The 24,836-nt window shown below is 52.4% G+C and overlaps 14 protein-coding genes across 14 annotated transcripts; 7 read left to right on the top strand and 7 right to left on the bottom strand.

Annotated features, from left to right (window-relative positions):
* Nucleotides 1–176: 176 nt before the first annotated feature.
* Nucleotides 177–2,061, bottom strand: BJX68DRAFT_227456 (protein-arginine deiminase domain-containing protein). The gene has a single exon (XM_071038676.1). The coding sequence runs from the start codon at nt 2,021–2,023 to the stop codon at nt 392–394; it is 1,632 nt and encodes a 543-aa protein (XP_070903853.1). The 5' UTR covers nt 2,024–2,061; the 3' UTR covers nt 177–391.
* Nucleotides 2,062–3,375: 1,314 nt separating this feature from the next.
* On the top strand, nt 3,376–4,123 carry BJX68DRAFT_143676 (uncharacterized protein). The gene has a single exon (XM_071036522.1). The coding sequence runs from the start codon at nt 3,533–3,535 to the stop codon at nt 3,905–3,907; it is 375 nt and encodes a 124-aa protein (XP_070903854.1). The 5' UTR covers nt 3,376–3,532; the 3' UTR covers nt 3,908–4,123.
* On the top strand, nt 4,124–5,254 carry BJX68DRAFT_143691 (uncharacterized protein). Its single transcript, XM_071036525.1, has 2 exons — nt 4,124–4,590; nt 4,859–5,254. Exons 1-2 carry the CDS (start codon nt 4,339–4,341, stop codon nt 5,147–5,149), a joined length of 543 nt encoding a protein of 180 aa, XP_070903855.1. The 5' UTR covers nt 4,124–4,338; the 3' UTR covers nt 5,150–5,254.
* On the top strand, nt 5,086–6,873 carry BJX68DRAFT_143670 (type III PLP-dependent enzyme). The gene is made up of 2 exons (XM_071036521.1): nt 5,086–5,660; nt 5,712–6,873. The coding sequence occupies exons 1-2, from the start codon at nt 5,360–5,362 to the stop codon at nt 6,740–6,742; spliced, it is 1,332 nt and encodes a 443-aa protein (XP_070903856.1). The 5' UTR covers nt 5,086–5,359; the 3' UTR covers nt 6,743–6,873.
* On the bottom strand, nt 6,873–8,220 carry BJX68DRAFT_143684 (GTP-binding protein). The gene has a single exon (XM_071036524.1). It carries the CDS (start codon nt 8,135–8,137, stop codon nt 7,004–7,006), a length of 1,134 nt encoding a protein of 377 aa, XP_070903857.1. The 5' UTR covers nt 8,138–8,220; the 3' UTR covers nt 6,873–7,003.
* Nucleotide 8,221: 1 nt separating this feature from the next.
* Nucleotides 8,222–9,409, bottom strand: BJX68DRAFT_143683 (oxidoreductase, short-chain dehydrogenase/reductase family). Its single transcript, XM_071036523.1, has 3 exons — nt 8,892–9,409; nt 8,685–8,839; nt 8,222–8,630 (listed from the first exon to the last, which is right to left on the bottom strand). Exons 1-3 carry the CDS (start codon nt 9,311–9,313, stop codon nt 8,416–8,418), a joined length of 792 nt encoding a protein of 263 aa, XP_070903858.1. The 5' UTR covers nt 9,314–9,409; the 3' UTR covers nt 8,222–8,415.
* Nucleotides 9,410–10,038: 629 nt separating this feature from the next.
* BJX68DRAFT_262418 (uncharacterized protein) lies at nt 10,039–10,421 on the top strand (the record flags this gene model as incomplete). The annotated part of the gene is made up of 2 exons (XM_071044430.1): nt 10,039–10,171; nt 10,297–10,421. 2 exons carry the CDS (start codon nt 10,039–10,041, stop codon nt 10,419–10,421), a joined length of 258 nt encoding a protein of 85 aa, XP_070903859.1.
* On the bottom strand, nt 10,346–11,506 carry BJX68DRAFT_143736 (putative 2-hydroxychromene-2-carboxylate isomerase). The gene is made up of 3 exons (XM_071036526.1): nt 11,356–11,506; nt 11,188–11,287; nt 10,346–11,099 (listed from the first exon to the last, which is right to left on the bottom strand). Exons 1-3 carry the CDS (start codon nt 11,428–11,430, stop codon nt 10,558–10,560), a joined length of 717 nt encoding a protein of 238 aa, XP_070903860.1. The 5' UTR covers nt 11,431–11,506; the 3' UTR covers nt 10,346–10,557.
* A 691-nt stretch (nt 11,507–12,197) lies between these two features.
* BJX68DRAFT_262420 (uncharacterized protein) lies at nt 12,198–13,449 on the top strand (the record flags this gene model as incomplete). The annotated part of the gene is made up of 2 exons (XM_071044431.1): nt 12,198–12,506; nt 12,556–13,449. 2 exons carry the CDS (start codon nt 12,198–12,200, stop codon nt 13,447–13,449), a joined length of 1,203 nt encoding a protein of 400 aa, XP_070903861.1.
* Nucleotides 13,450–13,645: 196 nt separating this feature from the next.
* Nucleotides 13,646–14,769, bottom strand: BJX68DRAFT_262421 (protein N-lysine methyltransferase family protein; the record flags this gene model as incomplete). The annotated part of the gene is made up of 2 exons (XM_071044432.1): nt 13,646–14,234; nt 14,291–14,769. The coding sequence occupies 2 exons, from the start codon at nt 14,767–14,769 to the stop codon at nt 13,646–13,648; spliced, it is 1,068 nt and encodes a 355-aa protein (XP_070903862.1).
* Nucleotides 14,770–14,927: 158 nt separating this feature from the next.
* BJX68DRAFT_227470 (uncharacterized protein) lies at nt 14,928–16,745 on the top strand. Its single transcript, XM_071038677.1, has 2 exons — nt 14,928–16,200; nt 16,252–16,745. The coding sequence occupies exons 1-2, from the start codon at nt 15,127–15,129 to the stop codon at nt 16,564–16,566; spliced, it is 1,389 nt and encodes a 462-aa protein (XP_070903863.1). The 5' UTR covers nt 14,928–15,126; the 3' UTR covers nt 16,567–16,745.
* Nucleotides 16,746–17,304: 559 nt separating this feature from the next.
* Nucleotides 17,305–20,831, bottom strand: cym1 (pitrilysin family metalloprotease cym1). Its single transcript, XM_071036527.1, has 2 exons — nt 20,232–20,831; nt 17,305–20,180 (listed from the first exon to the last, which is right to left on the bottom strand). The coding sequence occupies exons 1-2, from the start codon at nt 20,603–20,605 to the stop codon at nt 17,408–17,410; spliced, it is 3,147 nt and encodes a 1,048-aa protein (XP_070903864.1). The 5' UTR covers nt 20,606–20,831; the 3' UTR covers nt 17,305–17,407.
* A 120-nt stretch (nt 20,832–20,951) lies between these two features.
* Nucleotides 20,952–23,375, top strand: BJX68DRAFT_227474 (taxilin). The gene is made up of 5 exons (XM_071038678.1): nt 20,952–21,546; nt 21,637–21,911; nt 21,991–22,139; nt 22,198–22,441; nt 22,495–23,375. Exons 1-5 carry the CDS (start codon nt 21,408–21,410, stop codon nt 23,020–23,022), a joined length of 1,335 nt encoding a protein of 444 aa, XP_070903865.1. The 5' UTR covers nt 20,952–21,407; the 3' UTR covers nt 23,023–23,375.
* Nucleotides 23,376–23,381: 6 nt separating this feature from the next.
* Nucleotides 23,382–24,776, bottom strand: BJX68DRAFT_143790 (NAD(P)H-dependent flavin oxidoreductase). The gene is made up of 2 exons (XM_071036528.1): nt 24,577–24,776; nt 23,382–24,522 (listed from the first exon to the last, which is right to left on the bottom strand). The coding sequence occupies exon 2, from the start codon at nt 24,502–24,504 to the stop codon at nt 23,464–23,466; it is 1,041 nt and encodes a 346-aa protein (XP_070903866.1). The 5' UTR covers nt 24,505–24,522; nt 24,577–24,776; the 3' UTR covers nt 23,382–23,463.
* Nucleotides 24,777–24,836: the final 60 nt, after the last annotated feature.

The raw sequence follows: 24,836 nt of genomic DNA on the forward strand, positions 1-24,836 counted from the left end.
CATTGGCTATGCTATATTATTGAATTGCTTCCCTCTTTTAAAAACATTTCCAATTCAATTTCAGTGAACATGAAATATGGGCAAAATATACAAATACAATAACCCTATCTAATCTTGTGTAGCGTAACCTTGTAGTATCAAGCCCTAACTCATGACGAACAACAGCCTAAGTAATAGGTCCGAGTTGTCAAATAAAACATCAAGTACTTTCTAAGGCTCTAAACTCCCAAGGGCTCTTTCTGCAAATAAGTAAGTTGCCAATCCAAAAACACCAAAATCCCACAACCCACGGCCCTACCCCATCCAGCCAATCGATCATACATCAAGGTTTCTTGAAGTAGTTTACTACATGCACTCCAGAATCCACCCCTCAAGAAATCTAATAATGCATCTACTCCCACCAAACAAGATCCGTCTGCCTCAACGTATTCGACCCACAATGAACCTCCCCGCCCCAAACATGATGACTCAAAAAGTCATCGATCCACCTCACACTCATCCCAGCCCTGCCATACGCCCCTTCAACCGCCCGCGCAAAGACATCCGTCCCATTTACCACAGGACCCCAGGACTTCGGACCCAAATACCGCTTGCCAAGCACAATGCCATTGATAGAAGCCGGGTAGAACGACACGAGCCTCCTTTCGCCGGCCATGGTGGGACTCACACGTCCTGGGAGGCCGTCGATGCCTTGGGAGATGTCGAAGGGGAAGTTCGAGTCGCGGAAGAGGGTTGGGATGCGGACTATGTCGGAGGGGTCTAGGGGGATTTCGGAGAGGAGGGTTTGTAGGTTCGCGTCTATGTGGCGTTGTGCGTAGGCATTTGCGGAGGTAAAGGTGGAGTTTTGGAGGAGTTCGGTTATGGTCAGGTTGAAGCTGGGCTCGTAAAGAGTTACATCAGGGGAGGGCTCGTAGCTGCTGGCGGGTGTGTCACCGTAGCCGTTCGCTTCGAGGTCTTTGAGGAGACCCATGGCGGATTCTGTATCTGCGATGCTAATCGTGAAGCCGAGGTCGTTGTCATAGGGCAGGAATTGCACGAATTCGTCGACATGACCAACAACCAGCCAGCCGGCTTCGAGGATCAGGGGAGACTGAACCTGCTGTGTGTAGAGAAAGTCTAGGAGGGCTCTAGCGGGAAGCTCGTCAAAGTGTTTGCCCATGATTATGCGACCTGCTCTGTAGGAGACTCCACTCTTAGATGTGTACGGCGGAATGGTCTCGAGGTTCCCGTAGCTGTCGATCTCGCGATGACCAAATCCTGAACCTGAGCCGCTGACCGGTTGAAAGCCTCCGATGCCTGGACCGCGGAGTTGCTCAAAGACCTGTCGGCCACCCGTTCGCGTGGACTGTGCGGAGCGCAGGAGCACGCGAATGGAGATGGGCCCGCTGGGACCGGGCATGCTGGCATAGCCTGGCTCGATGAAGTCTTGCGCCCAGATATCAGAGGACTGGTTGAATAGGAGGAGTGGACTGGTGATACCTGCTTCCTCACGTGCTTCATCGAGTTGGTGCACGAAATCGAGCTGGATTGGGTTAGAAGAGTTGGAGGCTATGCTGACTAGTGTTTCCACGGTCTGGAGGTGGTTGTGTGTAAGGACTGGGGCCATCTTTAGGGCGACGGCATCCGAAGCATGAGTGGCTCCGTCAGTTACATCGAATCGGACGGTAACCAAGCCATCCCAGACGGAGGAGTTTGTCGCGAGCTCCCGCCCATCAATACCAAGGGTAATCCCGGAGCGTAATTGGGTTGAATTGAACGAGAATTCCTGGTCAATGAGACGCCATGATGTTGTCGAGTTGGTGTCAGAGGGATTGTCAAGAACAAACAGCCGGACCCGGTCGTATGCAGCTCGGGGTGTTGCATAGATATGAGCCTCCGCGTCCTCCGAGACGTTCAGAGGGAGTGTCTTGAGCGGCGCGACATATTCTGGCGCAAGAAGAAGGTGGCCCGAAGCATCATGGCAGGCAGAAAGTTCATCATTGCTCCAGGGGTTGCCAACAGCGTCTGTCCGGGTGCATCGCATATGTTTATCACCAATGTTGGGTAGAAAGATGGCCCCATGCTGCGGAGTCCAGAGCGCTTTATTTCCTGAGTCCGAGGAGCCTTCCACGTCGACCAAGCCGTCTCGATTCGAGTCAGCGCGGATATCAGGCTTGAGGCATGAGACAACAACAGCATGAGCTGCCAAGGCGAGATGGAGGAAACGAGACGTCTTGCCCATTTTGGTGGATTAGAGAACAATAAGAGAGAAAAGAGTGAGTAAGTCACTGCATTGGGTCTTCGGATCAAAGGGCACTCTGGCTTTATATGTTTTAGTCCTCTGTCCATCATCGTTTCTACTATGATAATCAGCACCATATACATAAGAACATGGCGCTATGCCTGAATAGGTTAGAATTCTGGCCAAGACTTGGTATAGTGAGGCTGTGGAGCTGACTTCGACCCAGAGTAGCATCATGACGACGATCTCACTCAAGTAGCTCGATTTGCTGCTGCCTTGCGTAACATATTACCATGTCTCATGTGTAGTTCCGGCCTCGATGTACTCGGGAGCGCGATAACGAAGCAAAAGAGAATCGACCTTGAGTCTAGCGCTGATTATATCGTGCTTCTTATCCACCTTTATGTTGTTGAGGTGGGCATAAGTTCGGCGAGGGCCTTATCTAGCCCATGATGCCAGCTAATCGCTCCAATGAGTCAACTTGTTCATGATTGTTTCTCAGCTCGTCGCATTGTATTGTACGCCAGAGGGATCGTGTTCTGGGGTTTTGGCCTCGATGAGAGTCGAAGTATACGCCTGGCGCTGTGTTTCTTGAGTTCGCTGATACAAGCAACAGCGGTGCATATACTTACCGGCTGAACGGCGTTGGAAGGATTTTTGCCTTATTTATCACAGGTTTTGAGCAAGCATCGATGAAGCCCATGCCGGACAGGCCCAAAAGGCGCTGGGCAGCGGAAAAATCAACGTTGTCCAGGCCGTTGCAAAGCGCCTTCACGAAGCAGCGCAATATGATCGTCGCGGCCGGGATCGTACCATTCCCTTCCAGAGCTTGCTGCTCTCAATGGCAAGGGCACCGGAAACTCGAAAATGTAAGTTAGCGAGCATCATCCAGCTGCTCAACCAATGTGGCTTAATTCCAGATCCGCGAGCTCTGGGGTAGTACACGGGAAACACTAGAATCTCTAGGTGCTGCGGTCGAAGAAGTCGCCTTTCCATTGATCATACGCGTTGAGGTCGCAAGCGAGCCTGCCTGGGAGATCCATTACTCCATTTCTATTATGGTTGACGACCTTCAGCCTCGGGCTTAAGTCAAGTCGCTGCCCATGCGAGTGGCTACTTTGTGTGCGCAAGGTCAGCATTACAACACAGTCTCTGGTCCGGTTCAGCTCTTAGATACAGATCCAGCCCTGATCCAGCCCTGACCTTTCCGCAGCTGGCCAACGCACTCCTAGGGCGACACGGAAACCAAGTTTGCAACAGGACGGCGTCGACTGCGGTGATAGTAGAGGGCATCAATGGCCACAATGGCTAATGTGGCGATATCTTAGGGTTAGGATCGTACCCGAAAGCCCTAGAAGCTCGATGCAAGCGCGCTTGGAGACCTCAATGGACAAAAGCAACCCTGATGTCCTCGTGCGGCCATCTATTGGCGATGTTCGGTGCTCGAATGCTGAGACGAATAAAACACCTGCAATCCACGCGTGGCGAAACTCGATCTTTTTCTCACACGGGAACTATGCAATCCGAGAACCTGAAAATTCGGTGTACCGACTGTCAACGGCGCCATGGGAACGACTACTAATTCTCTATACGCCTGTCGACCCGACCTTTGCCTGGAAAGCATATGATAAGATGCTATCATTGGTTACGGGCATGACCAGAGCCTCGCAAGGGAGGTTGTTGTGATAGGGACGGCTCGAAGCGGCAGGTCGGATGGGAATTGAAGGGAAAAACAGGATGGAACCAATCAGAAGGCATTGTGTATCAGTTTGATTGCTTCTCGAAGCACACTCGACCTATAAAACACGTGATATAGTTCTCACCGACTGCTTGCTGGTCCTGCACGATCTGCGCTGCACTGAGCTCCCGTTGCAGAATCGAGCTTGGACAGCAGCAAGCTAATGCAGGAGGACGCGCTGACCGTCCTATACGAGGCAGAATAATACCTGGACAGGCAGATTATGACGCCGTGAATGGCTGAGAGACGTCTGCGGAGTCGACTGGCTGAGACGTGAAGCAGCCAACTGGCTCGAAAGCCTCGGGCCCATGCAGAGCTGAAACCAAGTACAGAACAGGAACCGATACATGACATAACCGCACAGTAAGATGATAGGATCATGACTCACGCGGGAGAGCTGCGTTTTGGGATAGATTCGATGCTGGGATGCTGTGCTGGAGATGGGGTCCTTGCGGCTTGGGCGGGAACCCAATGGGAAGTCCCGCAAATTGGCGACGTCACGGGCAGGACTGGCAGGACCCCACGAGAACCACACGGGATCAAAATCCAATTGATCCAAAACTCTCGCCCGCACTCTCTCCTCCGTCTTCCTTTTCCCTGCTCTCATCCTTTTTCACCACGCAAAGAAAAGGTACGTTTTTCTCGCCACGAATCTCTCCCCGGTCGCACCCTTGCTCGTCATGTCTCTGTTCCCTGTTCTTGAACCTCCCCTTCCGGTTTCTGCCTGGCGCCGTGTGCCCTCTGCCCTAAGTGCGCCAGGGCCAGGCCACCGTCGTTAAAAATCTGCACCCACCGGCGGAGGACCTTGCTCCTCCCCCAACCCCCCTCGACCGGGACAAATAAATCTCTCATACAGTCTCTTGGACCGTCTCAAGCTGACCGCCGGTTCTCTCAATCAGGACTCGAGCAATAAATACCGCGGGAGTCCACCGATTCCCAATTTTTTGAGACGTTCCGTCATCTACCCATCTACCCCTCACCACACACCGAGCACCTCCTCGTGCTTCTCAGCCAGCCTTTGGGATTCTCCGGTTCCAAAGGCCATCTTCCTCGACACCACGGCTTACACAGCCGCGTTCTCTCTCCTTCGTCACATTGTATCTCCGCGACGTCTTCGAGACACTCTTAACAACATTCCCCCTCCTCCTGGTCCCTCGAACTCCTCCGATCGGTGCGCCATTTTTCCATAAATTGACGCCCTCAGAAATTATCCCCTCACCCATTGAGCTGCCGCATAGGACTTCTCTCACGGTTCTTCCTCTTAAGGAGGAAGGGTCTCGGAGGCTTGGTCCAGTCAACTACGGTTGCGAAACTTTTCGCCCTCCCTAGCACGCAGTCGCGTATAAATCTTTCTTCATCTCTTCTTTTGTCAAGTCGTAACCAGTGCTCCATCCGCGCGCATGGTTATGGCACCGACTGCTTGTGTACCTGCTGAAGTGTGCATCACCAAACCTTTTGATAAGGATTGTTATTTCAATAACAATCTTCATCTCAGCAATCATGGAGAGGACGATCTGTCGCAATCTCGGTTGGCTGCCAAGGACCTGGTCCTGAACGTCTTGAAGAAACGCGCCGCCGAAGTCAACACCGACCTCTGTGGCCCTGGAGACGAAGATGCCTTCTATGTGGCAGACATGGGTGAGGTCTACCGCCAGCACCTCCGCTGGAAAATGAACCTTAGCCGTGTGCGCCCGTTCTACGGTAAGCCTTCACATTCTCTGGGAGTTATAGATTGATGCTGACCAAGCTTAGCCGTCAAGTGCAACCCCGATCCCGAGGTCCTTCGCCTCATGGCCAACCTTGGAAATGGCTTCGACTGCGCGTCCAAGGCCGAAATCGATCTGGCTCTCCAGACCGGTATCGACCCGAGCCGCATCATCTACGCGCAGCCCTGCAAGACCAAGTCGTACTTGCGCTATGCCGCCACCGTGGGCGTCAAGCAGATGACCTTTGACAACTCCGACGAGCTGTACAAGATCAAGGCCAACTACCCGGAAGCCGAGCTCTACCTGCGTATCCTCACCGACGACTCGAACAGCTTGTGCCAGTTCAGCATGAAGTTCGGCGCGTCCATGGACAGAGCCCGCCACCTCCTCGAGCTCGCTCACGAGCTTGAGCTCAAGGTTGTTGGCGTCAGCTTCCACGTCGGCTCCGGCGCCGAAGATCCCAAGGCTTTCCTCAAAGCCGTCCAGGATGCGCGCCTCGTCTTTGACTACGCCGCCGACATTGGCCACGAGCTCCACACTTTGGATGTCGGTGGTGGTTTCACTCACGAGACCTTTGAGAAGTTCGCCGGTGTTCTGAGCGACGCCCTGGACACTTACTTCCCGCCGCACATTCGTGTTATCGCCGAGCCCGGTCGCTACTACGTTGCTTCCGCCTTCACCTTGGCGGCCAACGTCATTGCGCGCCGCGCCGTCCAGGATCCCGAAGATCCCGCAAGGGGTGCCTACATGATTTACCTCAACGATGGCGTGTACGGAAACTTTTCCAACATCATCTTTGACCACCAGCACCCCGAGGCTCGCATCCTTTCCTGCCAGGCCCCTGCGACCGGAGTCAATGTTGCATACTCTATCTGGGGACCCACCTGCGACGGAATTGACGTCATCAGCCAGCGTAGTCTGCTTCCCGGTTTGATCGATGTCGGCGACTGGCTCTACTTTGAGGAAATGGGCGCCTATACCAAGTGCAGCGCGACCCGCTTCAACGGCTTCTCGGACAACCACGAGGTGATTTACATCTCGAGCGAAGCGGGCGCCTCTGCTCTTCTTGAATACTAGTCTGTTATGTTTGTGATCTTTGTCTTGTCAGCCTTGCAGCTCTAATATTGATGTCGGTCCTTTGTGGAGGTCTTGCCTATAGAGTAGACCTGTCCTTGAACTGTTTATTCTTCGGTAATGAAAATTGCGATTCATTGTTCATGCTGCATCATATATCTTCATACAACTCTAGAATATCTAGTTATCTCCAGACATAGTCTAATCGTATCTAATCTCTATCGCACCCGTCGAAGCCCGCTCCGACAGCCACAACCTGGCAATCTATACAAGCCGCTCAACACTCAACTCCCCAACACCGCCCTGCCCCTTGACCAAATCCCCAGCCTCCAACTTCTTCTTCCACTTCGCACTCTCATACCGCGCAAGAATGAGCGTAATCCTCGCCAGAACAGTCGGATCAGACGCCTCTGCAACAGTTTCCGACGGAGTACACGTCCAGCGCCCAAACGCCCAGTTCAGAATATAGTACGCCGCTTTAGCCTCGCCGTCACCCGCCGTTGCAGGCCGCTCATCCAGGTTATCAGAGGACGTAGCGGGGGGTGTCAGCGGCGAGGTCCGCAGGATGCCCTTGATCCGATAGACTTCTTCCTTTGAGGCTGTTGAGAGAAGGCGTTCGAGAGCGGGGATATCAACCGTCCCTGTTTCGCCATCGGATTCGGTGCGTAGCATGAGGGACAGGACTTCGACTTCACTTTGGTGATCATGCTTATGCCCGTCCCCATTCTCATGTCCATGCCCATGCTCACCATCCTCGAGCACAACCCCCTCCTTCGCAACCAACGCCCCATCAATCCCCAAGAGAACCCCCTTCTCCACCCGTCCACGATCACTCTTAACCCACGCCGTCTCAACCCCCAGATCCCCGACGCGATCAAGGACCTCATCGAACCTGCGTTCCGAAACCCCCTCCCACTTATTAAACACAATCAAATCCGTATACCGCGCCTGGATCTTCGCCGTATAACTCGTATCCTCGTACCCAGCCCAATTCTCGACGTCAATGACGCTCACGACCCCATCGAGGATATACCCTTCGCCCGGCGGAGACTCGCGCGCGAGTCGGTTGACTTCCATCGCGAGCGTTGCGGGGAATGCGCTCCCCGATGTCTCGATGATGATGCGGTCTGGTGGAGGGGAGATTTCTGTGCGGAGTTGCGTGAGCGCGTCGGAGAGCTGTCCGACGAGGTTGCAGCAGATGCAGCCGTTGAGGAGTTCGCGGACGCCGGAGATTGCGGAGGTCGAGGCGAGTTGGGAGTCGACGGCGACGTCCCCAAATTCGTTCTTTAGGAGTGCGAGTTTGTAGGTTTTGGGGAGTTGCGGGAGGAGGTTTAGCAATAAGGTGGTTTTTCCTGAGCCCAGGAAGCCCGTTAGGATTGTTATTGGGATTGGCGCCATTGTTTCTTGTGTTTTTGTTTTCTTGATAAGCGAGAATAGAGAAAGAATGAGTGATCTATAAGGTGTAACGAGTGTGGAATGAGAAAAGCTGAAGATTGAAAGTTGAAGATGGCTCGAAGGATAGAAAAGTGGGGGAGGGGGATGAGATGCCGCTATTCCTGTTTCGGTTGGCCTGCCCTACACCGGTGCCGCATATGTCCGACCGGGCGAAGTATAGAGTGCTGACATGTATATTCTATCTGAACGGTACGTTGTATAGATAGCTTTGTACCAGCAATCTACGCACCCATAAGAGGCCGAGTTGCGTCTGTCAGCCCCTCAAACGTCTTGCGCCGTTTCTCAAGAATGTCGAAGAACACCTCCCGAGGCGGGATGTACCCCACAACAACTGTATCCTTGCCCGCTTCAAGACCCTCGAATGCCTCGTTTGTAAATTGATCGATTGGCATTCCAAGTGTGGCGCCTTTTTCTCCCATATAGTCGTGTAGCTCGGCTGTTGAGTGTTAGTCGTACTCGGGGGATAAAAAATGGGAGGATGGGAACAAACTTTGAACGGCAGGAGGCATGACTTCGATGATTTTGACCTTGCTCTTGCCCTTCAACTGTCCACGCAGCGAAAGTATGAAAACGTTCAGTGCCGCCTTAGAGCCGGAGTAGCCCGGCGCCCAGGCCATGGGAATGATAGACAGGTTGGTACCGGTACTATCACAGTCAGCTTGTCTCTGTCCCATATCTAACCCGGGATTGAACATACAAGATAAGACTAGCAGGCACAGTCTCAGCCTTCTCCTTCAAGTACGGCAAAAATGCACGCGCAAGCGCCACGATGCTAAACACATTCACATGGAACTCGTTCTGGAAGCTCTCAAAGTCCCAGTCATCACTGGCCATATCATATTGTCGCTGGAGACCGGCGTTGAGCCAAACACCGTCGAGGTCGGGGTACTTTTCCGCGACGTCCTTTGCGAACTGCGGGATCTTATCAAGCTGGCTGATGTCGAAGACGATGGACGACGCCTTGTCCTCACCGTGCTTGGCCACAAATTCGTCGAGGCGGTCCTTGCGCCGGCCGACGGCAATCACTTTGGCGCCGTTCTCGATGAGGCGATCGGCCATGGCGCGGCCAATGCCTGAGGTTGCGCCGATTATGAGGAAGTGCCTGTATGGGAAGGACATCTCGCAGTTTCTCGAAAGCAGACGTTTCCAATTGTGTCGATGGGAAGGATATCGTTGCCTTGCGTATTGGCCTGTTGACAAACCTCAATATCCCCCTCGGCTAGAACATACTTATACCCCCTTCTCCCTGTGATTCTATCCGTGGAGGACGGATATACTGTGCGGTCATGAATGCGTAGACCGAACCACACTCATGGCTCCGCGTGAGGACCAGGGAATGGAGTACCAGGGAAGTTCATTTTGTCCATGGATCCCACATTCAGGAACAGAAAGCTTTTTTTTTTTTTTTGGCGCGGCTTCCATGGTAAACCCCGGTGTAGTGGACTTGTGTTCACGTCAACAAGCCTTGGAAGTGCCAAAGTCAATCATGTTCCGTGAACAGCACGGTATCATGTCAGAAGTTGCGACTAACCCTGTTCAAGTAGCATATTTGCCATCCAGCCTGGCCGTAACTCCGGAGACCGTCCACGCGTGGGTCGCAGCGGCGGAACACGAGCAGGGACTAGCGCATCGAAAACTGCCAAAATACGGAGGGAATACTGCCATCTGTCTCCGCTCCTACAGCCTCCAGAGTCCAGAGTCCAGAGTCCAGAGTACTATGAGTGACGTCATATGACCGCTCCCCTGCATGTAAGGCAGAACAATTATTTAGTAGGGCTGATTCAACTTTCCCAAGTTCACCTGGAGACAATACATCATCTTCTCTATTCCCCTGCAGAAAAAAAATGTCCGGAAACCCTACAGAGCAAGTCAAAGAAGTCCTTACCGCGGCGGCGTCTACATCCAACAAATGGGCGCAGAATAACGTCGTGAACCCCATCCACTCGTATCTAACGACGGAGAAAAGTTCGGAGACCGGTGCGTTCTATACCCTATCTGGTCTTGGCCCATTTTTTGGTTGGGGCAGTGCATGACAACAACTCCTCAAACGATGTACTCCTGTTGATCTGTTGATGAGCTAATACAATGAAATGCGATAACAGAGAATCCCGAGAATAATATTTCGCCCGAGGAGAGCGAGCAGATTGATCGCATGGACAAGGAAAAGGTTGCAGAATTCTTGCAGGAGAAGCACAAGAGTACAGCTGGGATGAAACAGAAGTCATGAAAACGGAAGAAGTAAAGGAACGGGGACTACTATTGGGTTGATGTATGGTAATGTGATCATGAATAATGCTAATGTTCTACATGGCCGTCTCTGTGCAATCTCAATTCACAATGATGTCTCCGTCCCGCTTCACTCCCTACAGATATGCTCTGAAGCCACCCTCGACCGAGCGATCCAGTCCGAGGAAATCAGCCACCTGCCCGAGATGGTCAATGCCCCAGAATCCCTCTGTTTCGCCCTTGGAGTTCGTGCATTCGAACCAGGGGAGGCCGAAAGCTCCAGAGTCAAAGGCTTGCTGGGTATTCGCGGACAATCGCGCCTTGACCTCTGCTCCGCTTGCCTGTACATAAATTATCAGTTTCTGCATCATATAGTAGGATATGTGGTCTCGTACCGCTTCAACAACTGCTTTAGTCTCCGCCTCTCCAAGAACTCCCTCGAGGATCGGAATGAACCCCTCTCGCTGCGTAGCCTTGCCATCTCCCTTAACCCAGTATTCCTTCCAGATGGCTTCAGTGGCAGGCGCCAGCTTTTCAGGTGCCTTTTGCGAAACCGCAACGAGAGCACGCTGCACACCCAAGGTCAAGTGTGGGAACCCCTCTGGCTTCTGCTCAGACATCGGGACGGAGAAGTAGTGCGCCCAACGGCGGCGCTCTATCTCAATCCATTCGGCCTTGTCTGGAGAGTATTCGCAGTTAGTTTTTTTTTTTTTTTTTTTTTTTTTTTTTTTTTGCTTTAACAGCTAGATAAAAAGCGACCGACGTACTTTTGATCTTGATGGGTGAAATATTCCCACAGGCCTTTAACAGGTCGCTGATAAAGATGGGGATAAAGGTGAGGTCACATTTGCTAAACGTGGGCGAGTTCTAATTAAATAGTAGTAGATAGGTAGGCGTCAGTTAGCTCCTCTATGGTGCCATAGACTAATGCTTACCCTCAAGATGTGGAATGCAATGTGGGCGAATGGGCTGACGATGTCAAAGTATAGGGTGATTTTAGGCGCAGCCATGTTTGAGCCAAGCTTTTGATATGGGTCTTTTCTTGAAGAAACAATAAAGCCGAGTGTTGTTCTGAATCTCCCAGGGCTTCACTCTGTATTTATTTATCCTTTCCTCCCAGAAGAGTGTTGAGCATGTTGAAGACCCCCGCTGCCATCATCGGTTGAATCAGCGGCCTCCCTTGGGAGCAGCCGAGGTTATGCTGGTAAATTCGATTATTCTATCAGCCTCAACGCCACAACTGCCTCTCAACGCCCTTTGATCTGCCCTTTCAGGTTACACATCACCATGCAGTTGATGTGCACCGCTCACCCGCCCACTGTCCGTTGTTTTACCGAGGAAACTACTGAACTTAGATTGTAGGAGCGGAAGCCAGTGACTCATTGATGTGTCCAGCATTGACGCCTATTGACCAAAGATGCTGCAGCCATATGCATATACGAGTTGTTGAAGGAATTGGCGGCCTGCAAGGTGTGCCCGGTTGAAGCCTGGTGATGGACATGATGGAACAAACGCGAGTAAAATGTATCACCGAGGACGAGACCCGGGGACAAGGAAGCGACGACCGTGACCGTACTGCGCTCTTGCCAGTATTGGCGGATGTCGACGGCCTTGATGGTGCGAGGAAGGTGCGAGTAGGACTCACAACAATGAGAAACCAGTCTCAGCGTCTTTGGCCTCGAATCTCCAACCATCGAGCCTTGCAGACTTAGCACATACAGCTTAGTGCCACATCGAAACAAACATCAACACAGCTTATTGTGCATCAATCTACAACATGCGTACCACTTCCGGTGATGACTCCTCCCTTGCCTCGGTGGACTGGCTGCAGGACTCGGTAAGCAAGAGGCGTCGGCACGGGATGTACTTCTACCGACCTCCTGTCTGGCGGTATAGCTCGAACCAAGACGGAAGCTCGTCGCCCGATATGTCCGAGGCTTTGAATAGCAGTGACGAAGGATCCGTGAAGAGCCTGCCATGTTCCCCTGTACTTTTCCCAGACCAGCAGACTCTGGGTGCTGCGGCAGTCGACGTCGCTCTGTATGCCACTCTTGACTCAGACTCGGATCATGAGACTCCCCTTCTGGTGGGCTTCTTAACTATCAAACCGATTCGCCGAGCTAATAAGATCATAGCACGAGGACGAACCAACTTCTAGCCAGTTGGCCCTCCAGGACTGCCGTCCAGCCTTAGAGACACCCTCCGAATCCGACCCCTTCCATCAGCCCAAACCAGCATTCTGTACGCGTCTGCACTCTTGCAGGGACATCCGCCTGGACCCGGAGGAGCAGTGGGTAATTCAGGAAGGATCGCTAGTCATCGGACTTGACCCAGAGTATACGTCCTTGAGCAACCACGAAAGAAGACCAGATGAATTTGAAGTTTCCAGCGGTGACGTCTATGTCGTCTGCTCCATGTATGCGGACTTGTGGGCACTCTGCGTAAAGGTGTCGTTCCATATTCCACCCACAGACGATGCTTCCAGGAAACTTGCCTTTCTTCCATTATGTTCGATAACACTAGCGCCAAACTATAGCACCTTCACCCAACGATGCAATCAGTGTGCTCGAAACGGCTTGCATGAGCAGAAATACCCTGGAAACGGGCTTCCGGTCAATCCACCGCAACGCTCACACAGCTTGACTGCCAGCAAGCAGATCTTTCATGGCGTCCACGCTCAAATTCTAGTGCCGTTGGTTGCTCAAGACGTAATTCAAAGTCTATCTTTGAAGCATGCCAGCGACAATTACGTACCTCTCGACTCTACCTTGAAGCCGATACTGTCTCCTTTGACGAGTAGACGTCACCGTCTGTTGCGGAGAATGGGCGCTGGTAAATCCGGGTCGAAAGACCAAGATAATGGCAGACAGTTGATGAAACGAAGACACGTCCACCGCCGGGATTCGCCGTTGATATCTGCCTGTCGCAAGATCGGTTCGAGGTCAAGCTTAAGGCGGATGCAGAAGGAATGGCAAGATCGCTCATCGGAGGGCATCCACACGCTCAAATGGTTCTCAGGGAAGTCTTGAGGTCTTACCCATTTTGCGTGCACTTCCCAGACCATACTTGACGACCTGGGGCATGATCTTCATTGTCAATAGGAGCGTGGTCGTTGTTATGTGTATATCCTGATAGAAAAAACACCTATTCCGACATGCAGTCATCTTTTGTAACCCTGCATATGTGTCCAGCAGTAAGTGTGATTATCACATGCATGGACGGCTCTCATTGCCTGCGATAGCAGTGTAGTTCAATCTCATCAGACTCGTCGTATTGCGACGGAAGGCTCATACGGTCCAAGTGCAGACTCGCTAGACCCGCAGATTGCATCAAGTCAAAGAAGATGCTCTCACTTTCATGGCGCCGCTTCAGAGCCACAAGAATGAGGGCATGCGGGGACATTTGGACGAGTCGGCCGAGTACCGACACCAGAGCTGGCAAGCTGTCGGCATTGTAGGTACAGTCTGAAACGAGAACCAACTCGACAGAAGGGGTTTCGAATAAATCACCAGGGAGCTCCTCCTCCCATTCGAGTGGGCGGTACTGCAGGTCAGATGCATGTGCTAGTTGAGCAGCTGCTATGTTTCTAGATACGATCTCCTCAACCTCTGGTAGATCTGTAAGTAAGACGGAGCATTTCGATAGTAACTCAGCCAGCGCAATTCCTACGATGCCGCAGCCCGCCCCTAGCTCGATCACATGGAGAGGGCTACTGCGCTCATTCCGGAGAAGACTCCGTAGCGCTGTGTTTGAGGATTCTTGATCGCCGGCAACCAATAGCTGGAGATACATAACAGAAGCAATTGCAGCATCCCTGGCATGATGCGTACTTAGAAAGGTAGCACAAGATGTATGGGGGTACAGCCTCACCAGATATGCCGCGCAATGCTATTGCCCGTCTCCTCCCATATGTTGAGTTGCACAGTCTGATTTACGCTGAAGCGTCTTTCGATCAGCTTATCAGCGGCCACCGATTGCGACCCTCCAAACGGCGCACTCCATCCGGATACAACAAGCGGAATGTCATCTTGATTCAACAGCGAGTCTGTGCCCGCAGCTTGCGAGGCCCGTGATGCGATCTCCATGATCAGAGATTGTTGCACAATGCTGGCGGGAAGCGGCCCCAGTGCAACTGGGAGTTCGCGCTTCCCGCCCTGCCACTGCAGCCGTCCCTGGCATACGGCCTTGCCGTTGCCAGCCAGACGGAGTGTTACCAACAAATCCTCGTCCTGAGCGAGGAATGCATCGCCCAGATCTGTGGTTATGCAGATCAATGCAGAGGCAGAGAGTGTCCCTGTCTTCTGCTTCTGCAGCCTGGGGGTTTTGAGGAAACGAATGTAATAAACCATGACTATCAGTCACCGGAGAAATGATTGGGATCGGTTGTAAATATATCGAAATGGCGAGACAAAATTGGTTGGTGGCTGAGGGCTGACTAAGACGGAGATAGGACCGTCAATGACATCGCTTTTCATTTGGAAGCCGTGCGTTCCTCAGGCCCCCTTCATTCACTCAGCCTCTCCACCTTTGAGTCTCAAATATTATCGTCCTGCTGGCATCTCCAGCCTTGTCTTTCGCGTTGCGGTCGCTTCATTTCATGGAGGTCTATAGATGAAGTTGAAAGAACCGACACATCGTCCCGACCTCCCACCCGACCTTAACCACACCGGCGGCCTATCTATCTCCGTGGCCTACTACTACCCGCCATGATGCGACCGAGAGACCCGCGCGTCAGGCAGACGATTAACCAGATCTCACACAACCTCGAATCCGCAAATGAGTCTGCCCAAGAAGGCATCTACGCATTCTCCCACAACTACCTATTCCCCTGCTTTACAGCGGTCGGCAATTGTCTCTCCTCATGCACAGCGCCCTGCTTCCCCGCCCGCGACGATCACCACCACCACCGCCGTCGCCGCCGACACTATGCAGACTTTGACTTTTACGACGACTGGGATAATGAAGAGGCAGACGACTCGATTCTAGGATGGGGCACCGACGAGTTAGACCGACTGTTAGCGGGGAGCGGGCTGGCGCGGGGAGGCGCTGAGCAGCCTCGCAGACAGCGGAAAATGAGCTACGGCACCCGTCGCACGAGTAGGCGAAAAAGCGGCCTTTTGGTACCAGACGATCGCAATGATCCTACGGTGATACCTAGCTCATCGTTTTTGGGGTTCCTTGAGCGCTTCCCATGGAGGATTGGTGCGAGGGGGCTGAAGTATAGACCGTCTGCTGCGGATCTGCAGGAACATCCGGGGGCGTTGAGGAGGCATGCTTATGAGGAAAGCCCGTTGATTGAGTCGCCGGAGGAGTATGGAGACCAGGCTGCTAATGGCAACGGGAGGTATCGGAGTTCGACGCAGTCGTCTCGCGAAACGTCCAATTCGCTGAGCTCGCGCGGGGATCTCATCATGAGTGATGAGGAGGATGATGCGGTGCCTTTGGATGATGAATTCGCTATGGCATTGACGAGACGAGAGACTGGGCTGGAGTCGGATGACCAGAGAGGGGATAACCCCAACAGTATGAGGTCTGCTTCGGGGACGTTCAGCCTCTCATCAAAGAGCTCGAAGAAGAAGAGGAGAAAGCGGTCTAGTCGATTGCGATCCCCTCAAAGCTTTCGCGACGACGTTGCTCACGATATGACATCCGTCTCAATTGAGGATCTGAAGAAGGAAGAAGAGCGGGCTGAGCATGAAGAGGAGATGGAGATTGTGCGAAAGCGGATTGCCGCACGGCAATTGGCCTTGAGTCGTGGTATCCGTACGGAAAATATCAAGGTATGCAGCTCAAAATCAGGCTTTCTAGCCAAACTAACCGAGTTGCTGCAGACCGCTTCTCTACCACACTCTCCGACTGTATCTTCACCCCACGAACACTCTGCCACGATACCTTCAGAAACAGGGGGCGAACACAACTTCACATTCTACCGTACCGGGATCCCCAGACAAGACTCCAACTCGCGGTTATCAGAAAACGACTCGCGGACGGAACCGTTCCCACCTCTCCCCGATTCACCAATGCCTCCTGAGTTTGACGACCACGTTCAGCATGCAGGTGCCCTCCTGACCCACGTCGAGCCCACGCCTGAAGCTGAGGACGACATTCCTAGTTCCAAGGCTGGCAATGACAGACCCCGAGACTAAAGGAGCGAGTCTTCAGCTTCAGAGGCGCTGGTTCGCCGGTCATTCCAAGGTGTGCGCCGGATCTACGTTCCACCTAATGCGAATATTTTGCTTCTCACGATACCACTTGCTTGCTACCTACCTATCGACTTGTATAAAGCGACATCGGTTATGATTTATGATCTGAAAATAATATACCCATTGAGCTTGCTTAGAATTCTACTCTGAGCTTTTTTTTTATTTTACTACAAGGCCGTCTACCAACGTAAAATTCTAGTCATAATTCATACCAACAAACCATCGTAATCTGGATATGCATAAATATCCTTCCGTTTTTAGTCCGCCCTGCGTAGGCTGACAGAACGTTTATATAGAGATAAACTCAGGGCGGGTCTGAAAAACGTAGGCGGAAAGTGTACCTCTCTCTCTTCTGCAAGGAGAGGGCTCACATTCCCATGGATCTTGCGCTTGTCCGATATGGACGGGGTGACTCATCTTGCGATCATGGAAGAGAGGATGATCGAAGATGGGTTGGGTTGTTCTTTGTTTCGCGCGTGGTTTGGTGGGGTGTGGGGGTAAAGAAAGGGACGGGGAGGAAGAAGTGTACTCTAGAGTTGGAATGAAACGGACAGAAAAAACGAGAAAACGGGTCAACATGGTATAGATGAAGTGAGAAGTATTGTACAGGTAGTGGCAATGAGTATAGATGTCTATCTTACACGGATTCTTATAAGGTGCATTAGATGGCGGACGGATCGAACCTAATGGTCGTCGGATTTGTTCAGTGCGGTGAGAGCAGCGGGAGAGAGGAGGAGTGTAAGGGAGGCGGAAAAGTTGCCCGTTCGTTCATGACTCGTAGTACTCATATAGAGCCGGCGGCATCTTCTGCGTTCGGAGTCTCGGGGGAGTTCAAGGAAAGCTTGCGGACAGTCCAGTCTCCAGACTCAACCCAGTCCTTCTTCTCTCCGAGAAGGCAGACGGAGCGCAGGGGAGCATCCACCAGGAATTGCTGCGCAGCCTCGTTGACATCCTTAGCGGTGACATCTAGGAGCTGTTCTCTCCAGGTCTGGTCCATCTCGTGGGTGACTCCGGTCAAGAAGTGTCGGGCTCCTTCCTCATCAACGCTAAGGGGAGCATCGAGTCCCTGGAAGATGCCCAGCTTGGCCTCGTTGAGCTCACGGTCAGACCAGACACGGTCTCGAGCAAAGATTCCACTGTTCTGGAAAATCTTGAGACTGTTGACGGGATTCGGGTCTCGGTAGGTGGTGAGAGCGAATAGTCCCTTGAGCGGGCTATTGCTTGCACCAGCGCCGTATGCGCCGCCCTTTTCTCTGATTTCGGGATGGAGGTAGTTATGGGTGAGAAGCTGCGAGAGGACGCTCAATGTTGCGCTGGAGGAGTCTGTGAAGGGGACTGTGGGCAGGGCAAGACCAGAATAGTAGACCTTGTACGGCATGTCGAACAAAATCTTGCTCTCTTTCGGTCTGTGTTGCCCACCCTGAGATCTTGGCACAGCACTTTCGGGGAGGGAAGTAATCCATTTCTGTAAAACGGATTCGTTTCGGCTGGAACTGCTTGGGTCACAGACAAGGCGAACGCGAAGACCGGAAGTCTTGGAGATCGCCCATTGTTGAATATGGCAGAGCCTCCGGACCAACGCCTCTAAGTGTTCGGGAGAAGTCTGCGCATCGCGCAAGAGGTTTGCTGTAGCTTGCAGCTGTTCTAGGCCAGACGTCTGCTCTTGAATCCATAGGCCACGATTGAGTTGTGCGGCCGCGGCGTTCAGGGCAAAACGGTGCCCGGTGCCTGCCACGGAATCCAAAGCTCCATTGGTAGTCGATCGCAAAAGCTCCAGGATCATAGCAGCTGCATTAGGACCAGTAAAGTCGGTTTCCCGAACGAGAGTCGTCAGAATCTCTAGCATGTCCGGTATATTCTCATCCAAAGCAAAGCCAGAAAATAGTAGCCCTTCGTTGTGTGCACCAAGTACGCTCGGCGACGAGGAGTAGAAGCAAGAAGCCGAGACTCCCCCAGTCTTGAGCTTGATCAAGTCTTCCCATTGTTCCATGGTTCGAGTGCGAGTTCCAAGTCGCATGATGCAGTCGTTGAAAAGTGGTAGAAGCGGGCGAAGGCTGTCGTCAAGTGAGAAATCAGTTACAGCTTGGAAGTATGTCAGCCCATTAGTAGGGGATTCATTCCAATAGATCTCTGTGCCTTCAGTCTCGGATTTTCGGAACGGCTTGCGTTCCTTCGTTCGCGAGATATCTTCCACACGGATGGAGGGCAAGCAGCTGAGGTCGGCATGCTGAGCCTTTTCCTGGATCTCGAGCAACTGCAGCTCTGCTTTACCAAGCTCAGTTGCTGCTTTCTCAGCGGAACCGTGTTCCTGGATAAGCTGCTCAAACTTCTTCTCCTTTCGTACGGCCTCATTCTGGTCCAATTCCTTGTTGAATGACGGGGTACCGACCATAGTGAATGTGAGGTTGTTAGAACTCAAAAGGTATTTCTCCACGAGAGACTCTAGATAGCCCTTCTGGGCGTACCTGCGCTTGAATTCATCGATAACCTCATTCCAAGCAAGCTCTTTCATCGGATCTGAACCATTGAGCCAGGAGCCGATGGTTTTCTGGATGACTCCAATACCGAAACTGGCAGTCTTGTGTCGGAGGGCAAGTTCAAGTTGATGCAGGAATCCTTGAACCTTCTCGTCGTTGAAGCCCTTGGAAAGAGCCTCTTGGAAAACTCGCTGGATTTCCTCCTTCACCCGAGGGACTTGATCCTCGCTCACACCAGTGGCTCCGACCGAGAAAATGGGCACTTTGCCTGACGTATCGAGGCCAGTGTTTGGCGTGAAAGACGAACCTAGACCGCTCTCAATCAAGGCCCTGTACATCGGGGACCCATAGCCATCCAACAACAGCGAAGAAATAATCCCAGCCGAGAAAGTCTCAACGATGTCTGTCGTCTCACCCATGTACCACGAGGTGGAAGTTTTGAACTGCTTGTCCTCGCTAGCGAAAGTGTCGATAGGCCCCGGAACAGTGATGTTCACTGGACCATCGAGCTCAATTGGGAGCTTCACGTCTGTGTCGGCTTCGCCCTGGGTGAATGCATCCAAAACTTCACCAACTTGCTTCAGATGGTCCTTCAATGGCATATCGCCGTATGTCAAGATCTTGGCGTTGCTAGGGTTGTAATTTCGCTTGGAAAACTCGACCAGTTGCTTGTGAGTTAGATCAGTGATGTACTGAGGGTCACCTCCAGAGTTGTTGATCGCGGGGAAAATGCTTTCCTGGTATCGGATCCAGTAAAGGTAGTTGGCGTCGGACATCTGACCCTTCATTTCATTGTAAACCACTCCTTTAAACAGAATGTCCTCCGGTTTCAGACCATCCTTTTGAGTCTCAATCGCGCGAGGGTCTTCGGGTCCTAACCGCCATCCTTCCTGCCTGAAATCCTCCTCCTTAAGCAGAGGGTGTAGCGTCGCATCCAGGTAGACAGATAGCAGGTTTTTGAAGTCTTGAGCATTCGTCGTGGCAAACGGATAGGTAGTATGGTCAGAAGAGGTGAAGGCGTTCATAAAGTTCGACAGGGAACGCGGTAGCATCTTGAAAAACGGATCGCGAATGGGATACCTGGAATGTTCAGTCAATAGGTCCTCGTGCGTCTTGATAGCAATTTCTCACTTTTCACTACCGCAGAGTGTAGTGTGCTCCAGAATATGGGGCACACCTGTGGCATCCGGGGGATTTGTCTTGAACCCAATGCCGAAGACATTATTCTTGTCGTCCCTGGCGATATGAAGGTAGTCTGCGTGCGTCTTGTCATGGCGCAATCGTACTGCTGTCATGTTCAATTCCGGGACATCTTTCTTCTCCTGAACGGTAAACCCATGAAGCTGGTGTCCGACCTCTGGAAGGGTTTTCAGGCTGGAGACTGAAGCAAGCTTCCGGAATTGTGTCCATTGCGGTGATGGAGGAGATCTCAGTAGGCGTCCACAGGTTGGCTGGCGAAGAGCCGGGGCTCGATATCCCCCAAGCTGGAGATATGACCGGAGCATAGTAGCCGACTAACTCGTACTGTGATATCAGTCAACAAGCTGTTGGTGTCTTGGGGCAGAAGCCGCTCGAAGATGTCGCCGGTCCAGCCGGAGTCGACGTCCCGCTTGGCGAAAAGAACAAATCCACGCGAAAGTTTAACGAGGCGCGACAAGGTTATCCTCGACAGCTGTAGATTGGTATAAAAATGGCAGAAAAGCATGCGACAAAGAAGCAAGGTGAGTGTCCGCTGGGCGGCATAAATTGAGGCAAACAGCGCGCGGCTAATGACCGCCAAGAGAATATTTTCGAATCGGGCTAGTGTTGAGCCGGCCCCCTCTTACGAGACTGGATTCGATCCTCTCCAACAAGTCCTCGACCCTCTGTCGCCGCCTCGTTTCCTAGTCGCCAGTTCTGAGCTCGCCCCTACGGTCCTTGACAATATCGACCTGCCGTCGCTCGACTTTCCGTTGGCCCTGCAGTACTTGGTTGCTGGAGAATCTAGAGACCCGGTGGCTCCGAGTTCTTCGAGCCTGGCAAGTCCCTCCAGGTTCTCCGCTTGTGGCCAGTGTGGAATTCCAGCGTCAGCGGTGATCACATTGGCTCTTTAAGACTTCGGAAACGATAGCTCCTCACGCTGTTCTAGTATTTGTTTGACCTGTCGACGTGGCTTACGATCCGGTCACACATCAACTCCTGACCCCGTCCTTCCGTTCCGTCTTCGCATTTTTCTTTTCAAGGCCCGTCAGCGACCACGCGACCACCCCCGGACACTTCGCAACCCGCACAACCTGGATCAATTATACCGAGCAGACCGTTTGAACTATGTCGTCCACGGCCATGTCCAAGAAGAACAAGGGGAAGAAGGTCGCCGATCCTAATGAGACGTCCAAGCTTCTCGCCGCCAAGATCTCGCAGCTGGAGCAGGATCAAGCGGGGGAGAAGGATCAAGAGCAAGAGATTGGTGCGTAGTTCGCCTATGAAGAGTGCAATCTGGATTATCTGGCTTTTCTGAGACTTCTCTGGACACTACTGGCTAACACCGGGAGTATAGAGCGGGAGGTGAAGAAGGCCACTAGAGATCTGAACCAACTCCTGACCAATATCGAATCTCCGATGACCCGACTCGAAACTGTACATAAAAAATACACGGAACTTCTCGCCGATATGAAGAAGTTGGACCGCGACTATGCCAAGAGCAAGAAGCGCGCGGACCAACTTCAGAAGGACCAGGACAAGGGCAAATCGGAGTTGAACAAGACCGTTACCATGAAGGACAAACTGGAAAAGCTCTGCAGGGAGCTTACGAAGGAAAACAAAAAAGTCAAGGTCGGTCAATTTGGATCTCCCCTCGTCGCCTGTTCTATTGGGTGTGATGTGTGGCGATTGGCTGAACCGGGAATTTTAGGATGAGAACAAGAAGCTGGAAGAAAACGAAAGGAGGGCCCGTGCGATAGTCAATGAGCGGCTTGACTCTCTCCTGTACGACATTCAAGATGTAATGGCAGCGAAAGGCAATCCTCGAAGTGATAAAGTGGACATCGACCTGGATGAGGCGTAAGTTCACATTTATTGAGCCTTGACAATGCGCTCGCTGTCTAACATGCTGTTGCAGTCTTCGAGCCAAGATCAAGACAATTGGCGAAAAATTCGAGATGCGCGAGTTACACTACAAGTCCCTCCTCCGCAGCAAGGATGCGGAGATTCAATGCCTTACCGCCAAGTATGAAGAACAGCGGCGTGCAGCAGAGAATGAAGCCGCCCGCTGCCGGGCACTGAGCTCCCAGGTCTCCACGTTCTCGCACACCGAGTCCGAGCTGCGCAGCCAGCTGAATATCTATGTGGAAAAGTTCAAACAGGTATTGCACCATTGTGAAATGGTTCTTACAGCTTCGTAGTAACACTCTTCTAGGTTGAGGACACTTTGAACAACAGCAATGAGCTGTTCCTAACATTCCGCAAAGAGATGGAGGAGATGTCGAAGAAGACCAAACGGTTGGAAAAAGAGAACCTCACTCTCACCCGCAAGCACGATCAGACGAACCGCAACATACTTGAAATGGCCGAGGAACGCACGAGGAATCACGAAGAACTTGCCAAGTGGCGTAAAAAGAGCCACGACCTTGAACAACTGTGTCGACGGATGCAAGACCAAGGACGCGGCCAGGCTCTAGCTGCAGATCTCGACGATGGTGACGACGAAGGAACAGAGAGCGAATATGAAGAAGACTACGAAGACGAAGACGAGGAAGGCATTAGTGATGAGGAATATGAGCTCGACAGCGCCAACGGTGATCACCATCATCACCATCACCACCATCATCATCACCACCACCACCTGCCTCCGCAGCCAGAGAAGCCGGTGTTCGGGCCGCCGCCACCCCCGAGTCTCCTCGAGGCGCGAGCCAATGGGAAGGCTGTGGTGAATGGATTCCACTAACATCCTTCGCCGAGGAAAGGACCTGTAGGTGCATTTCCAGAGGAGTCATGTTCGGCAACCAAAGTGCAAGTGGTGCCTTTATACAAAACAGTGTATCAGCGCCTGCTGAATGTAGCCTAGGTTATTTTTGGAAATCTACATGTCGCTATACAAAGTTCTTATAGCAACGCAGATGGTTTCTGATATTATGCTCAATATCCTCCGCTGTGTGACCTACATCTCTTTCCCCTCTGCACATATATTTTGTCTTTGAGAGTACTCCTCGAGTCCTGTCTCCTTTACTATCATCTGTGTACTTGTACGCTAGGTAACGCAACATTTAAAGATACGAGAAAAACATGACATTTGCTGGATATCTACATCTTGCCCTTATATTTGCGAGAAAATTGTAGCATAACAACTAAGAAACAGGGCTATAAAACATCAGACGAAACCAAACACTCATAGCTTGCTAGCCGGTCCAGAAGCGTAAGTAGCCCCCTTCTTTAGCACAGCAGCAGCCTGCGCAACCATCTCCTTGAGAACCTCGCCAGCCGGCTTGATTTCCTTGATAATCCCCGAGACATCACCCATCAAGAAGGGAATATCAAACTCCTTGTCGTTGTTAAAGTCATGCTCCAACGGCACAATACCCTGCGCCGTCAACCGCGCAATCTCCTCGGGTTTCTTCTCCCACTCCTTGATATAGTCATTCGGCAGCATGCGCAGCGGCCGGCCCGAAACAACAAGCGTCCGCTTTGTCTCCCCATACTGCGCGCCAACAACTGCCTCCTTATGCAGCCTACTCGCACCACTCTCCTCTGTTGCCAGGAACCTCGTGCCGACCCAAACACCCGCCGCACCGAGCGACAGCGCCGCCGCAAGACTCCGCCCGTCGTTGATACCCCCAGCCGCGACAACCAGCGGCGTCTGCCCCGTCAACGGACTCTTATAGCCCTGCACCGTATCCACAACAGCAGGGATGAGCACGGAGAAGGGTATATCCCCCGTATGCCCACCACCCTCGCCACCCTGCGCACAGATAATATCCACACCAGCCTTGAGCGCCTTCTCCGCATGCTTCGGCGCGCCGACCATATTCATAATGAGAATCCCCGCCTCATGCAACCGCTTAATCACATGCGCAGGCGGGATCCCGACCGCACTAACAAACAACTTCGTTCCATGCTGGATAATCACATCGATGAGCTGGTCGAGCTTGCCGTCCGTGTAGTCGTGGTTCGTCTTGCGCGCGTTGCCGCCGACCTGCGGGAGCGCGAGGTCGACGCCGAACGGGAGCGACTTGTCCTTGAGGAGGGACTTGAGCTCCGTGAGCATTTCGTTCATTTGGTCCGGTGTGTAGCCCAGTCCGCCGATTACGCCGAGTCCGCCGGCGTTGGAAACTGCGGCGGCGAGAGGCGCGCCAGAGGCTTTGGCCATTCCGGCGAGCAGGATGGGGCTTTGGATGCCCAGGAGGGCGTTTAGTGGGGTTGTGATTGACATTTTGGGGGAATTATTGATCTGGATTTGAGCTGTCAGTTATAGCGATAATTAGGTTGAATGTGGTGAGCTCACATGTGCTTTTCAATTAGAGACAGTTTGAAAGAACCACGATGTAAAAGGCGACGAAGAGATGAGAAAAAAACCACCAGCACAGGGATGTAGTTGGAGACAAATATAAATATTTAAATAAGCAAAAAAAAAACACCCCTTCCCTTCTTTGTCAGACTCGGCTATTTGCCTCCTCCCATATGATTGCAGGACAGCACAGGAGCTCACCTGGAGATGCGGGGAAATAAAGTCGCAGCAACGGACCGAGGCTCATACTGGGGATC

The sequence above is a fragment of the Aspergillus pseudodeflectus genome (assembly GCF_044049435.1).
Source record: "Aspergillus pseudodeflectus strain CBS 756.74 chromosome Unknown BJX68scaffold_4, whole genome shotgun sequence".
Lineage (NCBI taxonomy): Eukaryota > Fungi > Ascomycota > Eurotiomycetes > Eurotiales > Aspergillaceae > Aspergillus > Aspergillus pseudodeflectus.